The sequence below is a fragment of the Vipera berus genome (assembly GCF_964194415.1).
Source record: "Vipera berus genome assembly, chromosome: 1".
NCBI lineage: Eukaryota > Metazoa > Chordata > Lepidosauria > Squamata > Viperidae > Vipera > Vipera berus.
Window position 1 is genome coordinate 284,772,408 of NC_138202.1, and position 25,679 is coordinate 284,798,086.

The following is a 25,679-nucleotide window of genomic DNA, read 5'->3' on the forward strand; positions in this document are numbered from 1 at the left end:
CCACTGTGGGAAACCAATGGGTTGAGGAATGGAGTTGAAGGTAAATTTCCCATTATGATCTGTGATTCCAAGTGTTGGGTTGGGTTGTACTAAACTATGGCTTTTATTGACTTGGTTTAGCTAATTAACCAGTGCAATTACACAAAAAATGCCCAGTAGACTTGCTGTTGTACAGTTTTGTTATGGCCATTCAAAACAATGTATAACAAAGCTCAAATTCTATATTCATTACCTGTATCTGCTGTAAAATATTTTTCAGTTGCACCAAAAATTCTTTTGCTTCCTTTGCTTTGTCTGAAATGCCATTCAAAGCCTGGGACAGTTGTGCCTGGAAGAAATAAAAAATTAAATTATCCACCACAATTCATACCTGCTTGCCTGCCTTTCTATTTCAAGCCATGGCAATTGTACATAAAAAGATTGAAATTTTACTTAAGAGGTGGGTGGGGGATGGAGACCCAGATTCAAGTCCACCTTCAACCATGGAAGCTCAGTGGATTACTTCAGCTACTTGTTCTCTCCGCCCAATACATTTCATCGGCTTCTTGTGGGATAAAATGGCAGAAAGTAAAACTATGCATGTCCCCTTAAGCTTCTGGAGAAAAGGTAGGAAATCAAATAAATTAATAAAAAGCAACATCACCGTTATGTTTTTCTTGGCATGCTACTCTACAAAACCTATAGGCCAGGGATGTCAAACTCAATTTCATTGAGGGCCGCATCAGCATTGCAGTTGCCCTCAGGGGGCCAGTTAGGTATGGCCAGAGTGGGCGTGGCCTACTGGGTGGGCGTGGCTAGAGTGCATATGGCCTACTGGGTGGGCATGGCCAGCTCTACATCGTTCGCATCAAGGGTGCCTATGGGGGCCTGGGCAGGAGTGGGACAGATCTGAGGGTCTCTGGCAGAAGGAGGGTCTCTGGGCCAGGGCCAAGGCAGAAGGGGCCGTCCCCTCACTGTTTCCAGGATGGCTTTGCGGGCCACATGAAACCACTTCGCGGGCTGGATCCGGCCCCCGGGCCTTGTGTTTGACATGTCTGCTATAGGCCATTCCACTCTGCTGACTCTGTATGGTATACATGGGCCCAATACATAATGGGAATAAAATAGAATTTTTTATTGGCCAAGGAATTCGTATCTAGTGCATAAGCTCTCTCTCTGTCTCTCTCTGTCTCTTTCTCTCTCTGTCTCTCTCTCTCCCTCCCTCTCTCTCTCCCTCTCTCTCTGTATGTGTACAAAATGTATAGATACATTTTACAAGCAACAACCAGAAAATATTTTTCCCAGTATAACCAGTGAGTCAATCTCTGTATTCCATGATCCTGAATCTTGGACTATTACATGAAGGCGTTTGAAACTCCTTACTTGTTCAGTGTTCTGCCCTTCTATTACCCATTGTAGCTTTCCTACATTTTTAGTAAATATCATCATGTTAGTCGCATGAAAAATTATTCCAAACCAATACTACCTATAATACTACACCAAACTTTTGAGTGCAGATTGAGGCCAGTTGGAGTCCTTAAAATAATACCTGCATCATCAGCATATAGCAGAAGAGAGACATTCATAGTTGCTAAATCAGGGGGATGAACATTTAAATGAGATTTATTGTACACAACAACTACATTAGAAAATGAATTTTCGAGTTACATCTTACTCTAATTCTAGAATTATCATACAATTTCTGAATAATAGCAACTGCTGATCAGTATGAGAATCCCCATTTTTCCCATACAGGGGGGCTCAAAATTAAGCCAAATGCTCATTTAAAGACCATATAATGAAAAATACATCTTCAATATATTTTCCAAATGACATAAAACTAGAATATAATTTAATGTGGAATGGACAGATCTGAAGCCCACCTGTTCATGGCCTAGGATTGTTTTCATTCACTAGCCATTCTTGTAATTTCCATTCTAAATGCCAAATATAAATCTTACTGAAAATGCTAAGGAAACTAATAAGCCAATAGCTGACAGGATCACCCCTTTCCCCTTTTCTGAAAATTGGGACACTTAATTCCACTCCCCAATACTAGAGTATGTATTGCTAGATTGGTTTATATATGTGAGGCTAAGTCAGGAACCCGCCAATCAACATTACATTGCAACATTTCAGCTAAGATATAATCATAGCCAGAAGCCTCACCTAACATTAGAATGTTAATAAGCTTCCTTACATCAAACTCTGAGACTAGCAGCCAATCAGGGAAGGTTTGCTGTAAATGCATAGGTTCTTCTTCCTGAGACTCATAGATAAGTTTGAAGGAAACTTCCCAAACAACCATTGGGGACTAGCCTGCTGAATGAAATGAATTATTATTAGCCACCCAGATACAATTTGCCAAACTAAAGACGGGATTTTATCTGTAAAGAACAAACGTTGCCATGGTTTCATTCAAGCTTCTCTCTTTTGACTGATTTGTATTTTTTTTAATTTTAATAATTTAGAAATGAATATTAGTGCAGAGACTTTGATATACAATTTATGCTAAATTTCTTCTGATAAGCACACACTTCTGTCAAAGTATCCCTTGTATCAAGACATTGTTTACCTTGCTTTGTTACCTTGCTTCATCTGCAGAGTTTCTGGAGGCTCTGACTGAGTACATTGGAGTAACTAGGACCTATTCTGGCATTTAGCATGATTGTCTGATTCTCCTTTATCTCAGGGGTATTTAGAAGTTTTAGGGTTGGAAGGGAGTATCCTAATTTTCACCTCATAGCATCTTTATCTGGGCCTCTACAGATAGATGGGGCTGGGAGAGAAATGTCATATCTGGCTAAGGAACAGCAAAAAAATCATCATTCTCTTCCCTCCCAATTCTCTCAAATAATTGCAAAGCACAACAGATTTTATATATTGCCTTTGGATGGTGTTGGAATACTGTAAGGAGGAAAACTTTACTTTCATGCCAGTGCAGCTAATGATGCTTTCAGTTGTCTCCATGGGTTAGGAAGAGATTAAGGCAATGCTGGGGGAACAAGGCAGAATGCTGGTGAGTTTGGGGGCATGATTATCCCATGGTTAAATTAAGGGTTGTCAAGACCAGACAAACACGTACACACTATGCTCTTTTAAATAGGCAGGCTGTCTCTTACCATAGAAGCATCCAAGAATCTTGGCAAACAACCAAAGTAAATATTTAGCTATACTTTTGAAAATTATCACCAATATTCCCTGCAGCCTACAAACGTTTTCACAATATACCGAAAGATTTCCTTTGGAACTAAGTGGGAATATTGTAAATGTCACTGAGGTTCCCCACACCTGCATTCAAGCAATGAATGTAGCAGGGCTGGATTATTTTTCAGAGAATTTTCTTATCCACTTATGCCTAAGCCTATCAATAAAGCAGCCTATGCAACAGTAGGTCTTCTATTGATTCCTTGAATAAGCACCAATTCTACTATTCCTTCTCAGATAAGGGTTCATTTGTTATCCTGGGGCAAACAGCTGCAACAGAGTATTATTGATTTCTCTCTGATCTTGTTGCTGACTGCAATTTACAGGTTTTGGGACTATTGAGGCCGGCTTTCCAAACTATTTCAGAAAAGCCAAATAATGACACTGTCATTTCTACAGTAACTACTTTACAAGATAAGACCAACAACCAGCTCTCAGAAGCCACCTAGAGGTCTCTTCAAAGAGAAGCATGAGCAAATGGCCGTCCCTATCTATGGGCTGCAGTTACTAATTAAAATAATAAAAAGCTGTTGGGATACTAACCAATTTGGCCTGCTACATTATTATGTATATCAAATTTTAACTCCATCTTCATTATTTGCTGTTCTTGAACCTATGTATCCATCTAGGAAGTACATAGTATTCAAAGAGGTAGATATCTTTTGACAGAACAAAGAGCTTGCCAAGCTTTTTGTTAAGCACAATACATTGTTAAATGTGCAAGTCACAGTAAACGGCATGACTGAAGTTGATTGTATTAACGGTTCCCTTTGTACTGTATGTACAATAGGCCCCCTGCTATTCTGCTGTTGTCACGATTGGGGGTACTAGGTGTTACAGAAAGAGAAGCTGCCTTTTTGTTTTTCTGTGGGAATGGAGGGTATACATACCTCAATTATTTCAGTTCTAGTAATTTCATTGTTTTTAAAATACAGCAAAAATAAAAATTTTAAGGATGCAAACAGAAGATAGATCTCTGCCTACAGCTACTGTTTGGGACTTAACGCTAGTACTCTAATTCTCAAGGGTTTAGTTATATCAAATCACATTTCAGGAAAACAGATCCTTTGCCATGGTCACCCAAGAGAAATGGCTTCAGCGTCACCAGATTCAATGTACCGTGTTGGTCAACATTTAGCAATTTAAAAAAACAGTTGGGTTACTTTTGAGCTCTTCAGCAGTTCAAATACAGAACTATAATTGTTTATGTAGGTCATCTCAGAAGATAGGGTCTTCATGGGATGCAACACTTATCCAGCCAACATTTTGTACCTAGCATCCCCACTTTGTATAGAGACATTTCTTTGTGGCTCTAAGTTGTCTCTTAAAAAGCAAAGTAAATCAGGGAAATTGGGCAGTTACCAACCTCTGGTCTTTTAAATCAATTAAAGAAAGCATACTGGTTTGCATTATTGTAATCGTAATATATCAACATGGAGATAGATGCTCAAATTAATGTTCCAGTCCAAACTATCTAAAAGGCAGCAGTTGAAGTAGGCTGCTCAAAGATCTTGTCTAAGAGATAGGGGCAAAATCACCTAGCTTCTGAGAAAACCCAGGTGCATTATTTTATTACTTTGAATAAATTTCAGTCAACAATTTTAATTACTTCCTGCATCCTCAATTTGCATCTCCTTTTAATCTTTGTACTGCTTTCATTAAACTTTCTGAGGGCTAAACTTTACTTGGCTCAACTAAGAATATCTGTTTGCATCCTGCTATGAAACATCTCCCCTCTTGTTTATCATCACATCTTCTGATCGGGCTTTCTGCAAATTAAGCATTCACTGTGTGAGGAAGAAGCTTTCTTTTTTTATCTGCTATGAGTCTAGAGTACTGCTAAGCATTTTCAACAGGAATTATATTATTATAATATATGTAGATAGTAAGGATGAGAAAAAAATACTTCATCCATCCTCCTGTATTTGATATTGTTAAGATATTTAATTTAATAGCTGGAAGAGTAAAGTGTATAATGGGCCAGAACATACAGTTGTAGTTGATTGGTCGGAGAGAGCTGTCTCCTGCATGAGGCAATCTACGTTATGATTGGTTGCTGTAGATGTAAATGGGGAGTTCCCTTTTTTCCCACCTTTTTTTTCAGTGTGCTCTGTTTGCTCTGTGATTTACCTCATGATGCAGTGATGTGCCAGACTATTTGTTTTCTGTAAATATACATATAAAATATATTTATTTATATAGGACTACAAGTTCATGTCAGCATCTCTGACTTCATTTGGACACCAGCTGTACAATTCCCTGACAGATATGCTGACTGGATAATTCTGGGAGTCCAAGTGCACATGTCTGAAAGTTGCCAGTTCCAGATAAACTGCTGTAGAGTATCTTTTCTGAACCTGGAGCCTCCCCTGATATTTGATTATTGAAATCTAGGAAAAAGGAGGGCCATCAATCTGAAGAGCACCTACTGTTGTTATAAAACAGGCTGTTTTATAGTCCGATAGATTATATATGGAGAATCCGAAGCAAGAGTACCACTACCACATTACACAAAGCTGTTCCTGCTTTGAAGTAAAGTTTTATTGTGGAAAATAAAACTTTACTTCAAAGCAGGAACAGCTTTGTTAGGATGCTGAGCTTGTCGATCAGAAGGTCGGCAGTTTGGCGGGTCGAATCCCGAGTGCCGTGTAGCAGAGTGAGCGCCTGTTACTCGTCCCAGCTTCTGCCAACCTAGCAGTTTGAAAGCACGTAAAAATGCAAGTAGAAAAATAGGGACCACTATGGTGGGAAGGTAACAGCGTTCCGTGCGCCTTTGGCGTCTAGTCATGCCAGCCACATGACCATGGAGACGTCCTCGGACAAGCGCTGGCTCTTCGGCTTTGAAACGGAGATGAGCACCGGCCCCTAGAGTCGGAAACAACTAGCACACATGTGCGGGGGAACCTTTACCTTTACCTTTTACCTTTTTATTGTGGAAAAAAACCCAATCATTGGGTTATTAAATAAATGGAAACTTTCATTTCTATTAGAACATCATCACAAGGCTAAGCAAATGGGTAACACTTTGTTGTATAGCTCCATTGGAACTCAATGACTGTCATTCTGTCTGTCTGGTATTGACATTCCTTCAGCAACCACCTGTATTGCTGAACAGGCATCTGCTTTTATATTCAGGTTGTAAGTACAGAATTCTGAGTCTGCTTGCCTTTTCAGAAAAGGATGGAAACATCTGGTTCTTGAACATTTATCTTCTGTAGTTTTTATGACCAGTCAGAGATCTCTTGCAAAAAGCACATGAACATCAAAATGGAAGCCATTCTTGCCATTGTCTAAAGACATTGATCTGGCAGAACAGCCAATAATCTCTTAATCCCAAACCATACATTTTCAGTCTACATTTTCATACCAAAATGTACTGAATTGCACAACAATTTAGACCAAGGTCCCCATGGAAAAGGTCTATGATTCAATAATTTAATAAAGTGGAATAGTCAAATAATTTTCTTTACCTAGACGACAGACTTCTTGATTATTTCTACATAGCTGTATTACATCATCAGTAGATGACACATTTGCTAATTCAGTGGCTTTAAATTATTCATAATGTAATTTAAGTTCAAGAAGTACTTAACATATTTATGGGCAGAAAGAGAATCCATTTGGAAAAGAATTGCTGCTAGCATATACTTACAGTAGATAAATATTTGCTATTACCTCCTACCAAAGGCCCATGTATCCATAAGTGTTGATGAAAAGTGCCACCCAAATCAACACATGGCACTTTCCAGTTAAGGCCCAGACACTACAGTCAACTTGGAGAGGCTGTCAATGATGGAGAACAGCACCATGCATTTAAATTGCTCCAGGTTTTTCACACATGACTTTAATATGCAGATTATTTGAAACATAGCATTTGGTGAGAGTGCCTTTGCCTCCTTGATAACATAGTAACCCTATTCCAAGTATATTGTACAAGGATAATTAATACTTGCAGAAACACAAGATAATCACTATTATCACAAAATTAGTTAATTTATGTCTATTTTTCTCACAGGCAAAAAAAAAAGACAAATCTACATTTTATACTGATTTTGGATGAGTTCATACAGTGTGGTAAATTAAAATAAAATTAGATTTGATTGTTAGTGGTGGATATCCAACCGTATTAAGCTGCAGTATATTTGCTTGGGCAAAGTACTGTAAAATTCAGTTTAACTATTCTATTATTGTTTATAATTGATGTAACTTTATTAAACTTCAGTTGCAGACAATTGTAAACAGTTTGCAATTCAGAATAGCATCGTAAAAATCAACAGATTAAAACAGTACAATAGGACCTTCTAGAATAACTAGGTTTTCTCAAGCTTCCAAAATACTACTAGGGAAGGACTCTTCTTGCCTTCAGAGGGAAATTATTTCATAAGATGGGAGCTTCAAAAGAGAAAATCTGTTCCCTTTTAACCTTCATGTTCTCTCTTTGGATGTCCCTCTACAGGGGATTCCCAGGAGGCACACTCTGTTCACAACTCTTAGATACAGAGATTCTTCTTGAAACACCTGTTCCCAGAGATACTCAGAACTCAAGTCATGTAAAGCTTTATAGATAATTACATGCACCTCCAATTGCAATGGGAAACAGCAACCAAGGAAGCTCAATAGCAGCATATTATAATGTGACAGCTCTGTTATCATACATGCAGTCAGATTTTGTACTACCTGAAGTCTTCAAGTGAAGTTTAAGGGCAACCCAATGAGGAAGGAGTCACAAGTTAATCAAGGGGTGTTAAAGTTGTGACTTACTATCTCCAGTGCATCCCACTCTGGAAGAGGTTACAGTTGGGCAAAAATGTTCCTGTACATGACCTCAACTTGCTCCATAAAAAAGAATTGTGAGTCCAGGAGGACCTGAAAGTTCCTCCTATCTAGATTTCAGGACGCGGTGGCTCAGTGGGTTAGGACGCTGAGCTTGTCGATCAGAAGGTCGGCAGTTTGGCAGGTCGAATCCCAAGTGCCGCGTAACAGAGTGAGCGCCTGTTACTCGTCCCAGCTTCTGCCAACCTAGCAGTTCGAAAGCATGTAAAAATGCAAGTAGAAAAAAAGGGACCACTACGGTGGGAAGGTAACAGCGTTCCGTGCGCCTTTGGCGTCTAGTCATGCTGGCCACATGACCACGGAGATGTCCTCGGACAAGCGCTGGCTCTTCAGTTTTGAAACAGAGATGAGCGCCGGCCCCTAGAGTTGGAAACGACTAGCACGCATGTGCAGGGGAACCTTTACCTTTATCTAGATTTCATAATAATAATAATAATAATAATAATAATAATAATAATAATAATAATAATAATAATAATAATAATAAGAAGTTGTTGGAAGGGACCTTGGAGGTCATCTAGTCCAACCCCCTGCTAAGGCAGGAAACCCTATACCATTTCAGACAAATGGCTGTCCAGTCTCTTCTTAAAAACTTCCAGTGTTGGAGCATTCACCACTTCTGGAGGCAGGTTGTTCCACTGGTTAGTTGTTCTAACTGTCAGGAAGTTTCTCCTTAGTTCTAGGTTGCTTCTCTCCTTGACTAGTTTCCATCCATTGCTTCTTGTCCTGCTTTCAGGTGCTTTGGAGAATAGCTTGGCTCCCTCTTCTTTGTGGCGATCCCTGAGATATTGGAACACTGCTATCATGTCACCCCTCACCCTTCTCTTCATTAAACTACACATACCCAATTCCAGCAACCGTTCCCTATATGTTTTAGCCTCCAGTCCCCCAATCATCTTTGTTGCTCTTCTCTGTACTCTTTCTAGAGTCTCGACATCTTTTTTACATCGTGGTGACCAAAACTGGATGCAGTATTCCAAGTGTGGCCTTACCAAGGCATTGTAAAGTGGTATTAGTACTTCACGTGATCTTGATTCTATTCCTCTGTTAATGCAGCCTAGCACTGTGTTGGCTTTTTTGGCAGCTGCAGCACACTGCTGGCTCATATTTAAGTGATTGTCCACTAGGACTCCGAGATCCCTCTCACAGTTACTACTATCGAGCAAGGCACCTATACTATACCTGTGCATTTGATTTTTCCTGCCTAAATGCAGAACCTTACTTTTTTCACAATTGAATTTCATTTTGTTAGATAGTGCCCAGTGTTCGAGTCTGTCCAGATCCTCCTGTATCTTAAGCCTATCTTCTGGAGTATTGGCTATTCCTGCCAGCTTGGTGTCATCTGCAAATTTGATGAGTTAGTAGAATTCTGAACTCTTTTGGTTTCTGAATTAGCAGCCATTCTGTCTGACTAAAGTTGACTCTGAACCCTTTTCTTCCCATTCAGATCCTGGTAGACTGGATTAGGACTTCCACTGCATTTGCTATATGGTTGGTGCTGCACACTGATGATACATCAGCCCAATAAATGACTTTGTGTAAAGATTAAATTAAATGCAGGAGACAAACAAGCCCCGAGGCACCTCACACGGGAGCATCCAATAGTTGTCTGCTCCTTCCTCAGGATCACCAACTGGAAACCTCTGTTCAGGAAGGAGTAGACTCCAATGCCAAAAGCCTCCTTCCAATTCTCGACCCTTATAAGCATCCCAAGAAGGATAGTGTGACAAACAATATTGAAAGATAGAGAGCAGTGGGAATGGTCTTGAAAGACAGGGGGAAGAGCTGCTACAAGATAAGAGTCAGATAATAGGGGCTTGCAAATAATGTGAAGAAAGGGCTCAGACAAGCCCCTCCCTAGTTGATGAAAAGATACAGTGAAGGAGGGGAAAGAACATTCAGACTTGTACCAATAGATTCTGTTACTACAGATGTTACAGTGAGAATGGTTCTGACCTATATAGCATCCGTTTTTTAGTCTGATCTACCTTGTTGGGTTGGGTGGGAAGTCAGCCCCCCCCCCGAGAAGGAAATATTAAAAGGGCAGAATATATTTCCTTAAAGGATTTTAAAAGCAGAAACCAACCCTGCCCCCGTCTCTCTGTCTTAAGCAGAAACCAAGTCTGCAGAAATGCAGGTAATCTTGTCAGAAGGACTGGAGTTAGGAAGCTGAGATTAGGAAGAAAGATCTCTAGAGTCAACACTAAAAGTCTAAGAGTCATCAGCCACAACCCCAGGGAAGCAGGATATAACCCTTGCACCATAATAGGATTAACTCACCACCATCAAGAATACCAGAAAGGCACACCGAGACTCAGGTCAGAAAATGTGACACAGGAAATAAGGTAAAAGGTAAAGGTTCCCCCGCACATGCGTGCTAGTCGTTTCCGACTCTAGGGGCCGGTGCTCATCTCCGTTTCAAAGCCGAAGAGCCAGCGCTTGTCCGAGGACTTCTCTGTGGTCATGTGGCTGGCATGACTAGACACCAAAGGCACACGGAACGCTGTTACCTTCCCATCATAGTGGTCCCTATTTTTCTACTTGCATTTTTACGTGCTTTCGAACCGCTAGGTTGGCAGAAGCTGGGACAACTAACAGACAAAGCCTCAAACAGGAAATCACTACAAACAAAAGGCTCCAGAGGGTATAAAAAGCCACTCCCTACATGTGTTCACTCTCTTTTCTTCCAGACCCATCTTTCTGTCTGGCTTTCCTCTTCAATAAACTGCAGCCTTCTTTCTAAAGCAGTCGCCATATTTTTTTATTCCCTGCTTGGATGAATCATTATGAAGACTTTTCCTTCAACAGTTGTGATGGAATGTCTAATAGATGCTAGGAATACAGAGGAAAGAGCAGGACCATCACAGAAAAAAAAATCCTTGATCAGGGGAGAATCATGAGAAAAAGAGTCAGAGTAACTCGACAATTATGATCTGCAGAACTGCTTTGGCAGGTTTTCAAAATTCTGTTACTAGCAATTCCATTCATTCGAGCTGAGTTTCTGAGTTGCCAGCCTTGAAGGAATTAACGCAAGCAGACAAGCACCTCTTTCAAAATCATCTCACTTCTACTTCCCATAAGGAGGTATTGATTATTGCTTATCTCTTTGTCACCTCCCAAAGTATTAAGGATAACATAGGTAGGGCAAAGATCTAGTCAAGAGGAAACAGACCTGACATTACAGAAGATCCTGTCCACTTTCTCAAAATCCACAAGCTCAAAAAACACCCAGATAAAACTGCAAGCTTTGAATGTACCAGGTGAATTCAGTCCTTACATTTAATTATATCATTAAAAGGAAGGGATAATTTGAAATGCTGCTTCCATTAAAGCACTTTGTGATAAATTGCTTTTAACAACCATTACTTCAAATGCAATTTAAACTATATATTTTTTCAAATGCTACTTACTCTATAAACCTTTAAATATTTGATCAACAGATCACCCTATTTAAAACATTAATACTGTGTCTTAGCTTTGTATGTATATACTAATCCACTTCCAATTCCAATTTGCCATCATAATATTCCAGGGCAGTAACTATTTATAGGAATAAATAATATAATTAGACTTCCGGTGGCGACGCGGCGCCGAAGACAGCCGTCTCCGGGCTGTCCGCTTCGCAGCTGTGTTTATCCATCGTAAACAGCGCCGATCAGCTGTTTAGATGGATTTGAAGCCCCCTCCTCGGGAGAAGAGGAGGGGGTGAGGCCCCAGGTAGGGGTTGAGCTCTCCGGGGCCGCCTGAGCTGACAGTTTGGGCGGCTGAAGGATCGAGCCCCCCCGAAGCCTGGGTTGCTCCGAGCTGCGCAGCGTCTCTGCTCCGTGATTTTTGGAGCAGAGCCAGGCGTTAGCAACCACCCCTGCCAGAAGGAAATACTCTTGAGTATCAAGATGCAGGCAGAGCGGTACAGGAGGTCACGGTGAAGTGGACTTTTATTTTTACTCTCTAGTTCAATGGATTTTATAGCTTTAAAGTGAAAGTGCGCAACAAGTGAAAGTGGGGAAAGATGGCGGCCAAAACTTCTAAAGCTCCTCGGAGTGCGGGGTTTTCCCCGGTGCAGCAGACCTCGTTGCAAGCTTTGCATTCTTCTGCACCTCCTCCGGCATTGACGCTTAAGGATTTACAAGATGCTTTTGGAAAGCATTCACAATTAATGTCTGATATGATGGATGAAAAGTTGAAAAAGCTGGAGGAGAAATTGGAGAAGAAGATGGAAGAGACGTTTAGAGCAATGAGGGTAGACATGCTGTTGGAGGGGATCAAGTTACAGTCTCATCGGTTGCTGTTGGAGAGCAGAGGATGTCGCGTGCCGCCCTAAGACGAGCGAGACGAGAGCAAGAGCAAGACCAACAGAAAGTTATGGAACCTCCAAAGCGTACTTACAGTGAAGCTGTGGGAGGGGCGCGGTCCAAAGAAGTTACAGGGGCCATTTCAGATATGCTCCAAAAGCTTTGGGGCATCAAGATTGGTGACTAAATCTCTAATTTAGAATGTCAGTGGATTAAATTCATTATAGAGGAGAAAGAAAGTCTTTCAATATTTAAAACAATTTAAGACTGGTGTTTTTGGTTGCAAGAAACATATATTAGGGTTATGGATCAAAAGTATTTACTGAATTTAAGATTTAGGCAATGCTAGATTGCCTAATTTTTTTTTTGAACTTAAGGATGATTTGGAATTGTGAGACATTTGGTGTGATATATGCAAGAATTATTTTTGATTATAGTTCAGTCTGGTGGGCGATTAACAAGGTTAATAGAGATAGGCGCTTTTGGCGCGTAATTGAGAATTTGTTTAGAAATTAGAGGTAAATAGTAGATGAAAGTTTTTTTTTTAAAAAATTAATATGATAATATGGGACTAAGATATTTTATTTAGTATTTGAGTAAACTCCTTTTTCTGTTTTTCTTCTTTTTTTATCTGTAATATTAATATTGTTTGTAATCATTTTATATGAGCTAGAGGGTGATAGAATTAATAGCTTATTGTAGATAGCATATGGATGCTTATGTTTGTTTTTTGTTTTTATACCCTGTATTTAGCTCTGGGAAGTCGGGGGGAGGGGGGAATGGGGGAGAGGGATAGGGAGGGTTAGATAGGGGTGGGGGAGGGGGGATTGATAAAGTTAAAATGTACTGTAAAACTTTTTAAATAAAAAATAATAATATAATTAATGACTAGGCATTTGATCTCCAACCAAATGAAATTGAAGGAAGGAAGGAAGGAAGGAAGGAAGGAAGGAAGGAAGGAAGGAAGGAAGGAAGGAAGGAAGGAAGGAAGGAAGGAAGGAGGGAGGGAGGGACCTTTGTCATCTCTTACAATATAGGAAGCCAGAATGGCCAATGATCAAATCTAATAGATGTCTTCCACAGACACCAGTCACCCATTCCTATAACATGATAATAATAATGTTGTACTTTGAAGCATTAAGAGTATTCCATGTTCATTTGCTCAGTAATCTTTACAATAACCCTGTAAATAGGTCAAGGTTATTATCTTTGCATTATGGAAGGAGAGGGCAAGTTAGACTGGTAAATAGTAGGCTATTTATAGTTGGTGAGTCCATGACAGATGGGAGTTGAAGCAAGGGTTTTCTGATTTATAGGATGAGCTTTTCATCCCAAAACCTTTTCATCCCATATTAATCATTGTGGTATGTTAAAATGAAATGATTTATTTATTTTCCATTAGTTAAGGAACAAAAAAAATACTTTCCACTGTTAATTCCTGGGATCATACTACAGAGCGTACTGATGAAATTCTACTTCAGTAATGCTTTGCTCACATTATTCTGCATAAAAAACACTATTGTATCACAAAATGAATATATTTTTATTAGAATAAATTATGCAAGCCCAGAGCTGTACCCCACGTCTGTAGCTTCATAAAAAAACATTTGTCTTGCAATGCATGACCTACTCATGAGGCTGGAAAAGGCATCTGAAATTCTAGTGAGCTGCCAACAGCCATAAAAACAGTGCTGGGTTAATTAGATGCCTGACTTGTTTTGCTATAAAGCTGCATTTTGTTTTCCACTCACTGTTGGGACTGTTGGTGGAGATAACATATATTTGTCTTTCAATTCTTCCAAACCACCAGATTTTCCATCTCTCCCCCTCTTTCAATACCATTAGAAATAAACCTGAGATTGACCAGGGCGGTACTGATTGATTTGCATATTTATTCAAGTAATCAAAATGCTATTAACACAGTAATGCTTTATGTTTGCAAGTCTGGAGCTTGCAGGGAACTGTCAGCCAATCAATGTGTGCCCTTTAGGGCCAATAGTTGTGCCCAAAGAACAGCCAGCCAATCAGTGCTCACTTGCTATCCTTTTCAGCTTGACAATAACTGAGTAATTTGGCTTACTCCTCTTAGGTTTCCCTGGCTTTGTGCCTAAAAAGAAATGGTCTCTTGTCCTCTTCCCAAACGGAAAACAAAATATATTACTAGCTTTCCCCCAGCCTATGAATTATGTGCATGTATTGGCGAATGTTATGTCCCTTCTTTTGCAATAAAATCTCAAAGGCAATTGGAGGAGATTCTGTGCGACGGGAAGGGGAGAGTGACAAACAAATGCATAGCTTTGCAACTTCAAAGCCTTCCCACTGGTATGGCTTCAACTCTCCACTGACTCACAAAACCCAAATGTTGGCATCTTGGCAATTCTGACTGGGGCTCCTTTTTCTAACGTTTACAGCAGTGCTCTTGGAGCTGGCCGATTAAACTGAACAAAAGGTCCCCAGCCATCCCCCAATGATACACTTCCATTCTGAAGCAGCATTCCCAAAGACTTTGAGATGGCATTATCCTTGAGATGGCCTGACACCATGCTCCAGGCACAGGGGTAGGTCACAATGTCTCAGGGTCATTTCTCCTACAGAAAAGTCCTGACTATGTGATGGAAGGTGCATCCGCAAGAGCAGAGGGGGAGATTGTTGGCAACACAGAGCTTTCCCATAAAGAGGCCCAGAATAAGAGACTGTACAATCCTGAACTGGAGGGGGAAGAGAGGAAGAGGATCAGGATAGCCACACTCCAAAATCTCTCAGGGTGTATCTAGTAGGTAAGAAGGATATAGCTTTAATTTGGCAAGTTTCTATCCATTAGGTGTAAGCAAATAATCGATTGAACTCAACTGGATCTTGCTGCCTCATCTTTGGGCTTGGGCCTGACAGGACATGATGTCATGTGATGCACTAGGGCTGTGATGGTGAACCTATGATATGTGTCAAAGATCACAGGCCACAATGGTTTGGGTAACATGCCAGCAATCACCCATACCTAACAACCCTCCATGAAAGCACACATTGTTCCCATGTGATTTTTCGAGGTGTGGAGGTTGTGCAAGTATGTGAGATTCCCTATGAGCCTATGAACCCTCACACAAGATCACACTCTATTCTCATGCAGTGTTTGGAGAATCCAGTGCTCTTGCGTGACTTCCAGAGAGTTTGGAGACTGCACGAAAGCACATTCTAGTCTTACACGGCCTGCAGAGCCTCCCAAAACCGCACAAGAATGGGATGTGCAGTTTTTGGAGGCTGTAGACAAGCACCACAGAAAAGCATTCTCAAGAGCTACTTCAAGAAAGTCCGTGTGTGACCCAGATCAGCCTTGGGGAGGCCACAGGAGCCTGTAAACAGAAAGAGAACACCACCTGACGATACATGGCAGATCCTGGGGAGCTCCGGGCCACAAGGTCAATCACGCTGTTCCCCAAGGTTCACACACCTTTGGGAACCGTACAAGGCACCTTTTTTGAATAGCAGCGGTGGGGCTAGAGCTGAAGAAGGGCCAGGCCTCTACTTCAGGCCTAGCCTCAATTGCCAAATGCCACTATTCAGGGTGACTTAAAACAAAAAAAAAAATTCGGGGGGGGGGGCAGAGCTAGAGAATTGATTTTTTTTTGTTTGGGAGTGGGTGACACACCAGCAAAATCAAATTTTTGACACGCCAAGTCCAAAAAAGGTTTATCCTCACTGCAGTAGGGGGCTCATTTTGCCTTATTAAGGCGAGCCCTACCTCCACCAGAAAGCCCTCTCAGAAAAACCTTTTCTGAATTTGGAAAAAAATACAAATTTCTTTTTAGCTCTCTGCGGGAAAGATAGAAAATTATTGCTAGTGTAATAGAGTGGAAGGAGAACAGGTTGCATATAGGCACACATTGAACAAGGAAACAGCTGTTGGGTTGTCTTGAGATACTGAAGAGAGAGGGGGTCAGTGCAGACTGTTTTCAATTGCATTGCAGATTTTAAAAAAGGTCCTTAAGCAAAGTTAGCACATATATAGAAAGACCATGCTAAGAACCTTTTTTCAGACATGTTACTTTATCAATAAAAGGAGGCTCCTGCATACTGTGTGTGTATCCGTGTGGGTATGCAGAGTCAGAGCAATCCTACTTCTAAATAAAGGAGCTGATACAATCCCCTGAGGGATGTACATTGTATAAAGTATATGTTATTTAGCAATAACAGACATTTCATTGAAGTACAAAGTGGATAATCAATAATCTTCCTTCCCAGCAAGGACAAATGGGCTTAATTGGTTTTCAAGTCAATCTCAAGATCTGCTTAAGAGTAAGGACAACATAATTGCCCTTAATAAATAACATATGAACATTATTCTAAAGCTCCATCTATGAATAACATCTATGAATAACATACTTTTAATTCATTGTCATAGCCTAAAATCATTTGCTGCAAATGGCTCCTGAATTTTAGTATCAAATAGAAAATAAAAGAAAAACAAAAAGGAACATGACTGTAGGCAAATTGATCGTTTCAAATTGCCTTACTCAATTTATGGTTATTGGTGATTTCAGATAAGAAATCCACTTTCTATTCAAAAACACATCTTGGATGTGGGGCTGATTAGAAGTAGTCCTCAACATACAGCCATTCATTCACCAGTACTAGTAATGGTGTTTAAAGCCCTACATGGCAGGGGTCTGGAGTACCTCAGGGAACACCTGCTGCCGGCATCAATCTCCCTCCGCCCTGTGCGTTCCCACAGAGAGGGACTCCTCAGGGTGCCACCGATCAGAGAATGTCGATTGGTGGCCCCCAGGGGGAGATCCTTCTCTGTGGGCGCCCCGGAGCTATGGAATCAGTTACCGGTAGAGCTCCGGATGGCGCCCGATCTTCGCTCCTTTCGTCGCGATCTGAAGACGTTTTTGTTTGTACAAGCCGGCCTAGCCTGATGGGGGATTGGTGGGGTTTTTTATTCTTGTATTCTTAATGTTGTATCTTTGGGGTTTTATAATTGTAACATATCAATTGTTTTAAAATCGGGCAATTATTTAATTTCCTTTTAATATTTGTAACTTTGTATTTTATTCTTGCCCTGTGAACCGCCCTGAGTCCTCAGGGAGAAGGGCGGTATAGAAATATTATTAAATTAAATTAAAAATTAAATTAAATTTAGCGACCATTTGAAGTTACAACGGCACTGCATTTATGAACAGTGTTCACAATTATAACGGTTGCAGCATTCCCACGGTCTTGGGAACTTGGCAGCTGGCATGTGTTTATTACAGTTGCATTAGCCCGGGATTATGCGATCACCATTTGTAATCTTCCCGGCTGGCTTCTGACAAGCAAAGTCAATGGGACAACCCAGATTCGCTTAACGACCGTATGGTTCACTTAACAACTGCAGTGATTTGCTTAACAATTGTGGCAACAGAGGTCATGAAATGGGCCAAAATTCGCTTAACTGTCTTGCTTAGCAAAAGAAATTTGCGGCTCAGTTGTGGTTATAAGTCAAAGGCTACCTGAATGAGGAGCATATGGCTCTTTCTCCAAAGGTTTAACCATCTGTTTCATTGTAAAGGATTCTAACCTCTATGCGAAAATGAGTTATTTAAAAAACGCTGTTCTGGCATACAATTATTTTTATTTTATTTTATTTTAATAATATTTCTATACCGCCCTTCTCCCGCAGGACTCAGGGCGGTGAACAGGGCAAGAATAAAAATACAAATTACAAAAGTTAAAACTAAATTAAATAAATGCCCACATACTAAAATAGATATTTAAAACCTAATAAATAACCCCCGATCCCCCCATCAGGCCAGGCCAGCTTGTTCAAAAAAGTATGTTTTTAGCTCGCGGCGAAAGGAGCGAAGGTCGGGCGCCGTCCGGAGCTCAACCGGGAGCTGATTCCATAGCTCCGGGGCGCCCACAGAGAAAGATCTCCCCCTGGGGGCCACCAGTCGACATTCTCTGACCGGTGGCACCCTGAGGAGGCCCTCTCTGTGGGAACGCACAGGGCGGAGGGAGCCCACTTACACTACGTGTCAGAGTTTTGAGAAAAAGCCCATTCCTTGGTCTTTCTATCATCAGAGAGGTGTATATGGAAGGAACCTGAGAATGCACTTTTTCCATTGTTGCTCCAAACTTTGAAGCTACCTGCCAGATCGCTTTCCTCTTTTTTGTTTTCTGTGAGCAGGCAAACATATTTTTACTCAGATGGGAAATGGTCTGCTACAGTCAGTTTTCATTGGCTGCTGTTTCATCCTTTTTACTGATGTTTAATTTGGTTTTCGTTTATCACTTTAGCTTTATTTCTGTAAGCTGCTTTGTATAGCATTTTTGGATGCAAAATCACAAATGTTTTAATTGATTGGTTGTTTTAAACAAAATGTTTAAAAATTTCTTGGGGGGCAGTGTTTGGCTGTAAACTTCTTTCTCACAAGGCTTTGCCCAGAATGTGTCTTCTCAAAAACCTTAAGAATCACTGATAGTCACAGTGGCCTGAATCTTTGGCTCAGAAGGGAGACCTTGAACTATTCTTATGCTAGAAATTGGTGGCTCTGAAACTGGTATGTAAACTTTGCTGGGGAGAAAAGCCAAACCATCCACTTTTGTGACAGATGGCACAGGAGATGAATGAGGGCTGTTGAGGCAAGTGGAAAGGTATATGCTCTTTACATGGGGCTGCCCTTGAAGAGCACCCGGAGGCTTCAACTGGTGCAGAATGCGGCCGCGCAGGTGCTTATGGGAGTATCTCGGTACTCCCATGTTACACCACTCCTGCGCGAGCTGCATTGGCTTCCGGTTGCCCTCCGGGTGCGATTCAAGGTGCTGGTTATAACCTTTAAAGCCCTACATGGCTTAGGTCCGGGGTACTTGCGAGACCACTTGCTGCCATTGTCAACCTCCTATCGCCCGGTTCACTCCCACAGAGTTGGCCTCCTCAGGGTGCCGTCGGCCAGGCAATGCCGGCTGGCGACCCCCAGGGGGAGAGCCTTCTCTGTGGGCATGCCCACCCACTGGAATGAATTGCCCCCAGAGCTGCAGACGACCCCTGACCTTCAGTCCTTCTGCTGTGACCTGAAGACGTGGTTGTTCCAACAAGCGGGCCTGGACTGACTACAGTTTTAATTAGCTTTTTACTGGTTTTTAAATTGTCATATAATTATTGTATTTATTGTTTATTTTTTAAAAAATTTTTTCTATTTTATGTTTTTAATTTTTATTGTTGTGCGCCGCCCTTAGGGAGAAGGGCGGCATATAAATTTAATAAAATAAATAAATAAATATTGTTAGTCTCATTTTGCCAATGATACTAAAGTAATCTTCAGAACTCATTAACTCACTGCTTTAAAAAGTGAATAAGATCTGTTGCTAAGAGAAGCACAAGAGAGATCGCAAAGAACTGTGTATACAGCTCATCATTAAAAAAACAGGTGTTTAAAAATGCCCATTTAAAGTCAGACAATTTATCCCTTACGTATGAATAACTTGACAAAGAGAGTTGTTTAAAATTCTCTGCTTTCTGTTCAGATCATGCAAATCATTCTTGTCTTAATAAAAAAGCAGCATTTTTCTAAAATGAAAGTTATCAGTGCTAAACTCAGCCTGCCAGCTGCACATAATGCAAGAGTGACCCTGATTTCAATCTTCCATGAATGATATCGGATATGAACTCTGCACTTCCTCAGAGAAATTCTTTGCAGCACTGATGACATTTATATTTTCTTCCTCTGCACAGCATTCTGACTCTTATTTGCAATAAAGATGGCCAGGAAAGTTTTAGGGGGAAACTATTCATCCTTGGGAAGTAGCCCAGAGTCACTCTAGACCAGGGGTCTTCAAAGTTGGCCCTTTTACGACTTGTGGACTTCAACTCCCAGAATTCCTCAGCCAGGCATGCTGGCTGAGGAATTCTGGGAGTTGAAATCCACAAATCGTAAAAGGGTCAACTTTGAAGACCCCTGCACTAGACAGTGAGATGTAGGGCACGTGGATTTAATAAATAAACAATAAATTACCATTAGAAGAGGGGCACCCGGTCCTCATTGAGCAGATGCTGGGGCAACACGGAGAAGCCTCCCTTGGTATGCGGAGCAGGGCAGGCGGCTGGTGGGCAAGGCTTACCTTGTGTTGTTTCCACATGGCTCCCAGGGCCTTCACGTCATGCTTGGAGTGTTTTCCTTCTTCCAGACATTGGTAACAGACGGGGGTCCGGCAGGTCACACAGTACATGCTGTAGTTCTCCAGCTCATGATCCGCGCAGGTTGGGGACTTGCGGGCAGCGCCCGGGCCTTTGCTTCCTCCGCCGCACGCCCCGCCCGCGCCGCTAGGGGCGCTCTGCTGCTGGCTGGGGGGAGGAACCAAGCGGTGCTTGGCGAAGGGCCCGCGGGACGGGTGACATTTGACCTGGCAAGCCGAGCAGTAGAGCACCTCGCACTGTTCGCACAACACCGCGGCTGCCTCCGGAGGGCTGCGGTCGCACAGTTGGCACTTGGCCGTAGCCGAGGCGGCGGCCCGGCTCTGCTGGTAGCGCTGCACGATGGCCTCCAGGAGGCGGTTGCGCTGGAAGCCGCGCAGGCCGCGAGGATCCAGGGAAGCGCTGCGATGGCATTGCGGGCAGGTGAGCGAGGAGCTGGTTCCGCTCCCGCGGGGCCCCGCCACGGCCGCCGCGGCCGACATTCCCGGAGGCGGCGGTACCAAGGGCAAAACTCGCACCCCGTTAGGAGATTTCAGGCTCGGGGTGTAGGAGCCGTAGCCGCTGTCCGTCTCGCTGTGCAAGCTCACCTTGTCGGCGTGGTCTCCGCCACCGCCGCCAGCGCTCCCACTGCTTCCGCCAGCGCCACACTCGTAGTCCAGAGAGGCCGGCCCGCTTGTAGCTCCAGCGCCTGGCACTGCCGCTGCCGCAGGGCCCCGAGGGTGCAGCATGGCGGGCAGATGCTGCTCGGACTCCGGCGTTTGTACAGCGATGGTGCGGGCGCAGGGCAGGCAGACATTGTGCGAACAGGGCAAGATGATGGGCTCCCGGAAGAGCGAACCGCAGACGGGGCATTTCAGCTCTTCTTCCATAGCTGAGGCTGCTTTGTGTCCAGACAGCGGAGTAGGGCGGATGGAAGCGATCAACACGAAGGCGGCAAGCTACGGTCAGGCTTCTCGCTGTTCTTCCCGCCACCTTTTCCACCCATATTCCACCGCGCAGCCCTTCTCTGCTTTCAGTGGCGCATATGTCGTTGAAGCAGGGGTGGCGGGCCCGGGAACCTCTGTGGTCCGCTGCAGGGCCAACGCGTGCCCATGGAGGAGTTCAGGCATTTGCTTGGGGCGGCACGATGGGTGGGGGGCGGCACAGCAGGTGAAAGCGTGTTGCGGGCGAGAGTGGTAAAAAAAACACAACCTCAGCGCTTACTGATTAGGGCGTCCATTAGGTGGCAGCAAAAAAAGTAAGTAGAAAGCTGCATTTCTTTGCTGTCATCTAACGGTTGCCCAGATTTTTGCCGCCCCGATCTGGTTGCCATCGATTGCCCCCCCCCACGCCCTCCTCTTCCGCCTTTCCTCAAGAATGCTTCCAGCTACAGTTGCAAATGCTGCTGTTTCTCCCCAGGATATCTTATGTGATGCAAGGCCTAGGCACCCGAATAGGTTTGCTCCCCATTGTTTGTGGGGCCCATCTGAGAGGTTTGCCTTGGGCCCCAGAGAGCTCTACTTACGCCCCTGTCTTGTCTTCTCCCCGGAAAGATGTCGGAAAGGAATCCGATTTCAGCACTCAGAGGCGTTGGACAGCTCCTCGTGGAAGAGAGAGAGAGAGAGAGAGAGAGAGAGAGAGAGAGAGAGAGAGAGAGAGAGAGAGAGAGAGAGAGACGAGTTCAGCACCGCGGACAGCGTTTTCGGCGCGCGGTTGAACAGGAAGGAGGCGGACGGACAGCTCCTTTAGGTTGAGTTCAACAGCGCCAATGGCCGGATCTTGCCTGCTTGGCGTTGCAGCTGCCGCGCTCCAAGCAAGAAAGAAGGGCGGGAGGGACGTTTTTTTCCTAGTCTCCGCAGCTGCTGCCGCAGCGGGATTGACCTTGCCTGATGGCGGCAGCCAAAGACATGGAAGACGAGTCGGCTATTGTTTATTGCAAAGGAATTCCTTTGCCCTTGGTGGACAGCGTTCGTGCAATAATCCACTTTACTTGAATTTCTATTGCACAGAGGGTTTTTTTTTAAAAAAAAAGAGCCGGGGCGGGGGGGGGGGGAGAATATCGTAAAGGGGGCGGGAGTAGGATTTTTTCCCCCAGCAAATAGATGAGCACTTGCTGTGTGACTGTAAAGGGGGAGCGAGTTTTATTTAAAGGGAGATGTCTTTATACCTTAGGTTTATGGCTTAAACACCCCCCCCCCCATTATTTATTGTCCAGATTGAGGATGGGGAAGGGCAGGGGGGATTTTTTTTAAAATTTGTATTAGTTTTATTATGCCCAGAGGAAAGAGTCTGCTCTAAACAAATAAACTGAAAAGGCTAGAATGTGACCCCAACATAATTATTGTTTTGGTTTTTCAGCTCTCCTGTTACACTGAAGCACCAATTCAGATCACAAAATCAAGCACTTTAACTAAAAGAATAAAAGGGAAACGTGGCTTTTTCATTATTATAGGTGGCACATAGGCTGAATGGTGATTGGATGATGGCACTTCATACACACACAATCATACATAATGTAGGAAATAGAAATGAAGCGCATCACTGGCAACCAAATCCAGCTTTGTTTCAAGAATAAATCAGAGCTGACAGCTGAATGTGTGTGAGTTGAAAATAATTATTACCAGAAATCTCTCACAGTGGTAAACCCCATCTGTTTTTCCTTTCCTCTACATATGTTTTGGAAAATAAGCTGTTCGGGCTTTCTTTTAATGCAGATTTTAAAAAGCCCTGTTTTAACTTTAGAAAGAATATAGAGGTACTGCAACCCAAATGTTAATGGCATGGAAAATAAATTAGATATGCTTCCTTAAACTCTTATCAGTAAAAGATAGTGTAGGCTTTCTTGTTTTAATTGTGTATGCATTTAAAGCAAAAGAGGAAGCAAAAGAGGAAGAAACAGTATAAAATCAGAACGAACTCTATACTGCTGTAGTAAATATAAAATATTGCTTTTATATTGCATTTGTTCTTCTGCCCTCCAGATATCATCAAGCAATATTCTATGTATGAAGCAACACTTATTTAATTGAATACTAATACATTTCATACCTGCTTCAAGACCAAAGACCTGAATGTTAAGACTTAAAGTAATCACTTTTTTTCATCCCAGAAAAGAATTGATTTCAACCTGGAATCTTAACAATTTATAGATAAATTACATTGTATGGACTTTTCAGAATGTCTTCATTTCCCTCTTTTTCTGGTATACCACTATAAGCATGGGAATGAAAAAGAAATGGGGCATTCTCCAACTCCTAAAATTTTTATGAATGTATCCAAAATTAATTATGCACATACTACAGTTTCCATCCTCACTATATTAATTCTGCATCACTTCAGTGCTGCATGGGTAATATTCAGAAGAGAATTCAGAAATCTCTACAACCATACAGGGGTTTGACTCAATATCTGTGGGTTTCCTAATCAGGACATTCCTCCAAGTATGGCATTAATCATTGCTTTATTCTTTAAAAAACAATTTCTCTACAATCAACAAGAATTTCAACATAGAAAAAATAGTGAAACATGATTCCTGCTAATATCTTAAGAAAAATTGGCCTATCACCCCTTTAAACACAATTATGTGCCATTTGCATTCATGGAGAAGGGCAAAGAGAGCTTCATGACATACTTTGGGACAAAAAAGCGGGAGCATTTTTTCATCATGCTTATTTTTGTGTTTACTTAATCAAATTTGTCTGATGTTGCAATCACAAGACTCTTGGTGGCTCAAAATACAATAAAAGTATAACAAGCTTAAGACACAATAAAGTATAAAAAGCTTAAAATAGATAAAACCCAAATAAAACATATGGAATCAAGTCCCCCAAACCCTAGAGAATAACTAAATTTTGGCTTTTTCTCTCTCAGAAGATTACTCAGGAAAGTTTCATCTCCAAACAAAAAAAAAAAATAAAACCAAAAAACCCCGGGTACTTCTAGGCCTGTCCCCAACCTCAAAATGGTGAACAAATAGATGATGATGATGATGATGATGATGATGACGACGACGACAACAACAACAACAACAATAATAATAATAATAATAATAATAATAATAATAATAATAATGATGATGATGATGATGATGATGATGATGGATGGGACCTTGGAGGTCATCTAGTCCAACCCCCTGCTCAGGCAGGAAACCCTATACCATTTCAGACAAATGTCTGTCTAGTCTCTTCTTAAAAACTTCCAGGGCTGGAGCATTCACTGCTTCTGGAGGCAGGTTGTTCCACTTTTCTTGGCATGAGGTTGGACTGATTCTAAAGGAAATAAGAGCTCCTGAAGATAATCTGGCACCAAGTCATATTTCTCTACATGTTGTGTTCTTAACATAGTGTCTGTAAGGTAATATTGTTTACCTGAGATAAAAAACAAGAAAACCTTTCAGAAAAAAATGACATTCCAAATAATAAAATATATTTTCCCATTTTTGTCTTATCCTGCAATGAATCCAGGGATACTTCAAAGTATGTATTCATATTTTAATGACACTAGAAACAGCTTGTGACATAATGGCTAGTTGTTGGAAAAATGTTGTCAGAATTTTTAATCTACATTTTATATCTATGTACTTTACTGAGGCACTTTCCAGATGTCCAAAAGGTCAGTGTTATACATTTAAGCCATTGTAAATGACAGTTAAGGGTAAAGCAACTTAACAAAATGCAGTCTCCTGAATATTTTAAGTTGCTTGTTTAATGCTCAAGGATACCTGTGTTTGATGAAATCCAGACACAAACTGTCACTTAGCAAAATGAGTTGCAGTGGGGATATTGTGAGAGAGTAGAAATGAAATTCTCCCCTAATTTACACCAGACTATAAAGCAGGACACTATGAGTTCGACTCCTTGCCTTAGCCTTGGAAGCCAGCTGGGTGACCTTGAGCTAGTCACTCTCCTCAACCCAACTCACCTCACAGGGTTGCGGTTGTGGGGGAAATATAAACAATAAAGGTTGGGAATGAATAGATAGATAGATAGATAGATAGATAGATAGATAGATAGATAGATAGATAGATAGATAGATATGGATGGATAGATAGATAGATAGATAGATAGATAGATAGATAGATAGATAGATAGATATGGATGGATAGATAGATAGATAGATAGATAGATAGATAGATAGATAGATAGATAGATAGATAGAATTCCACGTAGAAGTGAAGGGTTACTGTCTTGTGTTGAACCAGAACAGACATTAGCAATGCCAGA

At 41.9% G+C, this 25,679-nt stretch overlaps 1 protein-coding gene across 1 annotated transcript in view; it reads right to left on the reverse strand.

The window, feature by feature from the left end:
- The window catches only part of TRIM67 (tripartite motif containing 67), a gene marked incomplete at both ends in the record, with an annotated part of 35,799 nt that extends 14,452 nt beyond the window's left edge, over positions 1-21,347 (reverse strand). Inside the window, 2 exons of the mRNA XM_081313478.1 lie at positions 233-328; positions 20,406-21,347. Coding sequence (XP_081169604.1) covers positions 233-328; positions 20,406-21,347 — 1,038 coding nt within the window. The remainder of the gene's footprint in view (positions 1-232; positions 329-20,405) is intronic.
- Positions 21,348-25,679: the final 4,332 nt, after the last annotated feature.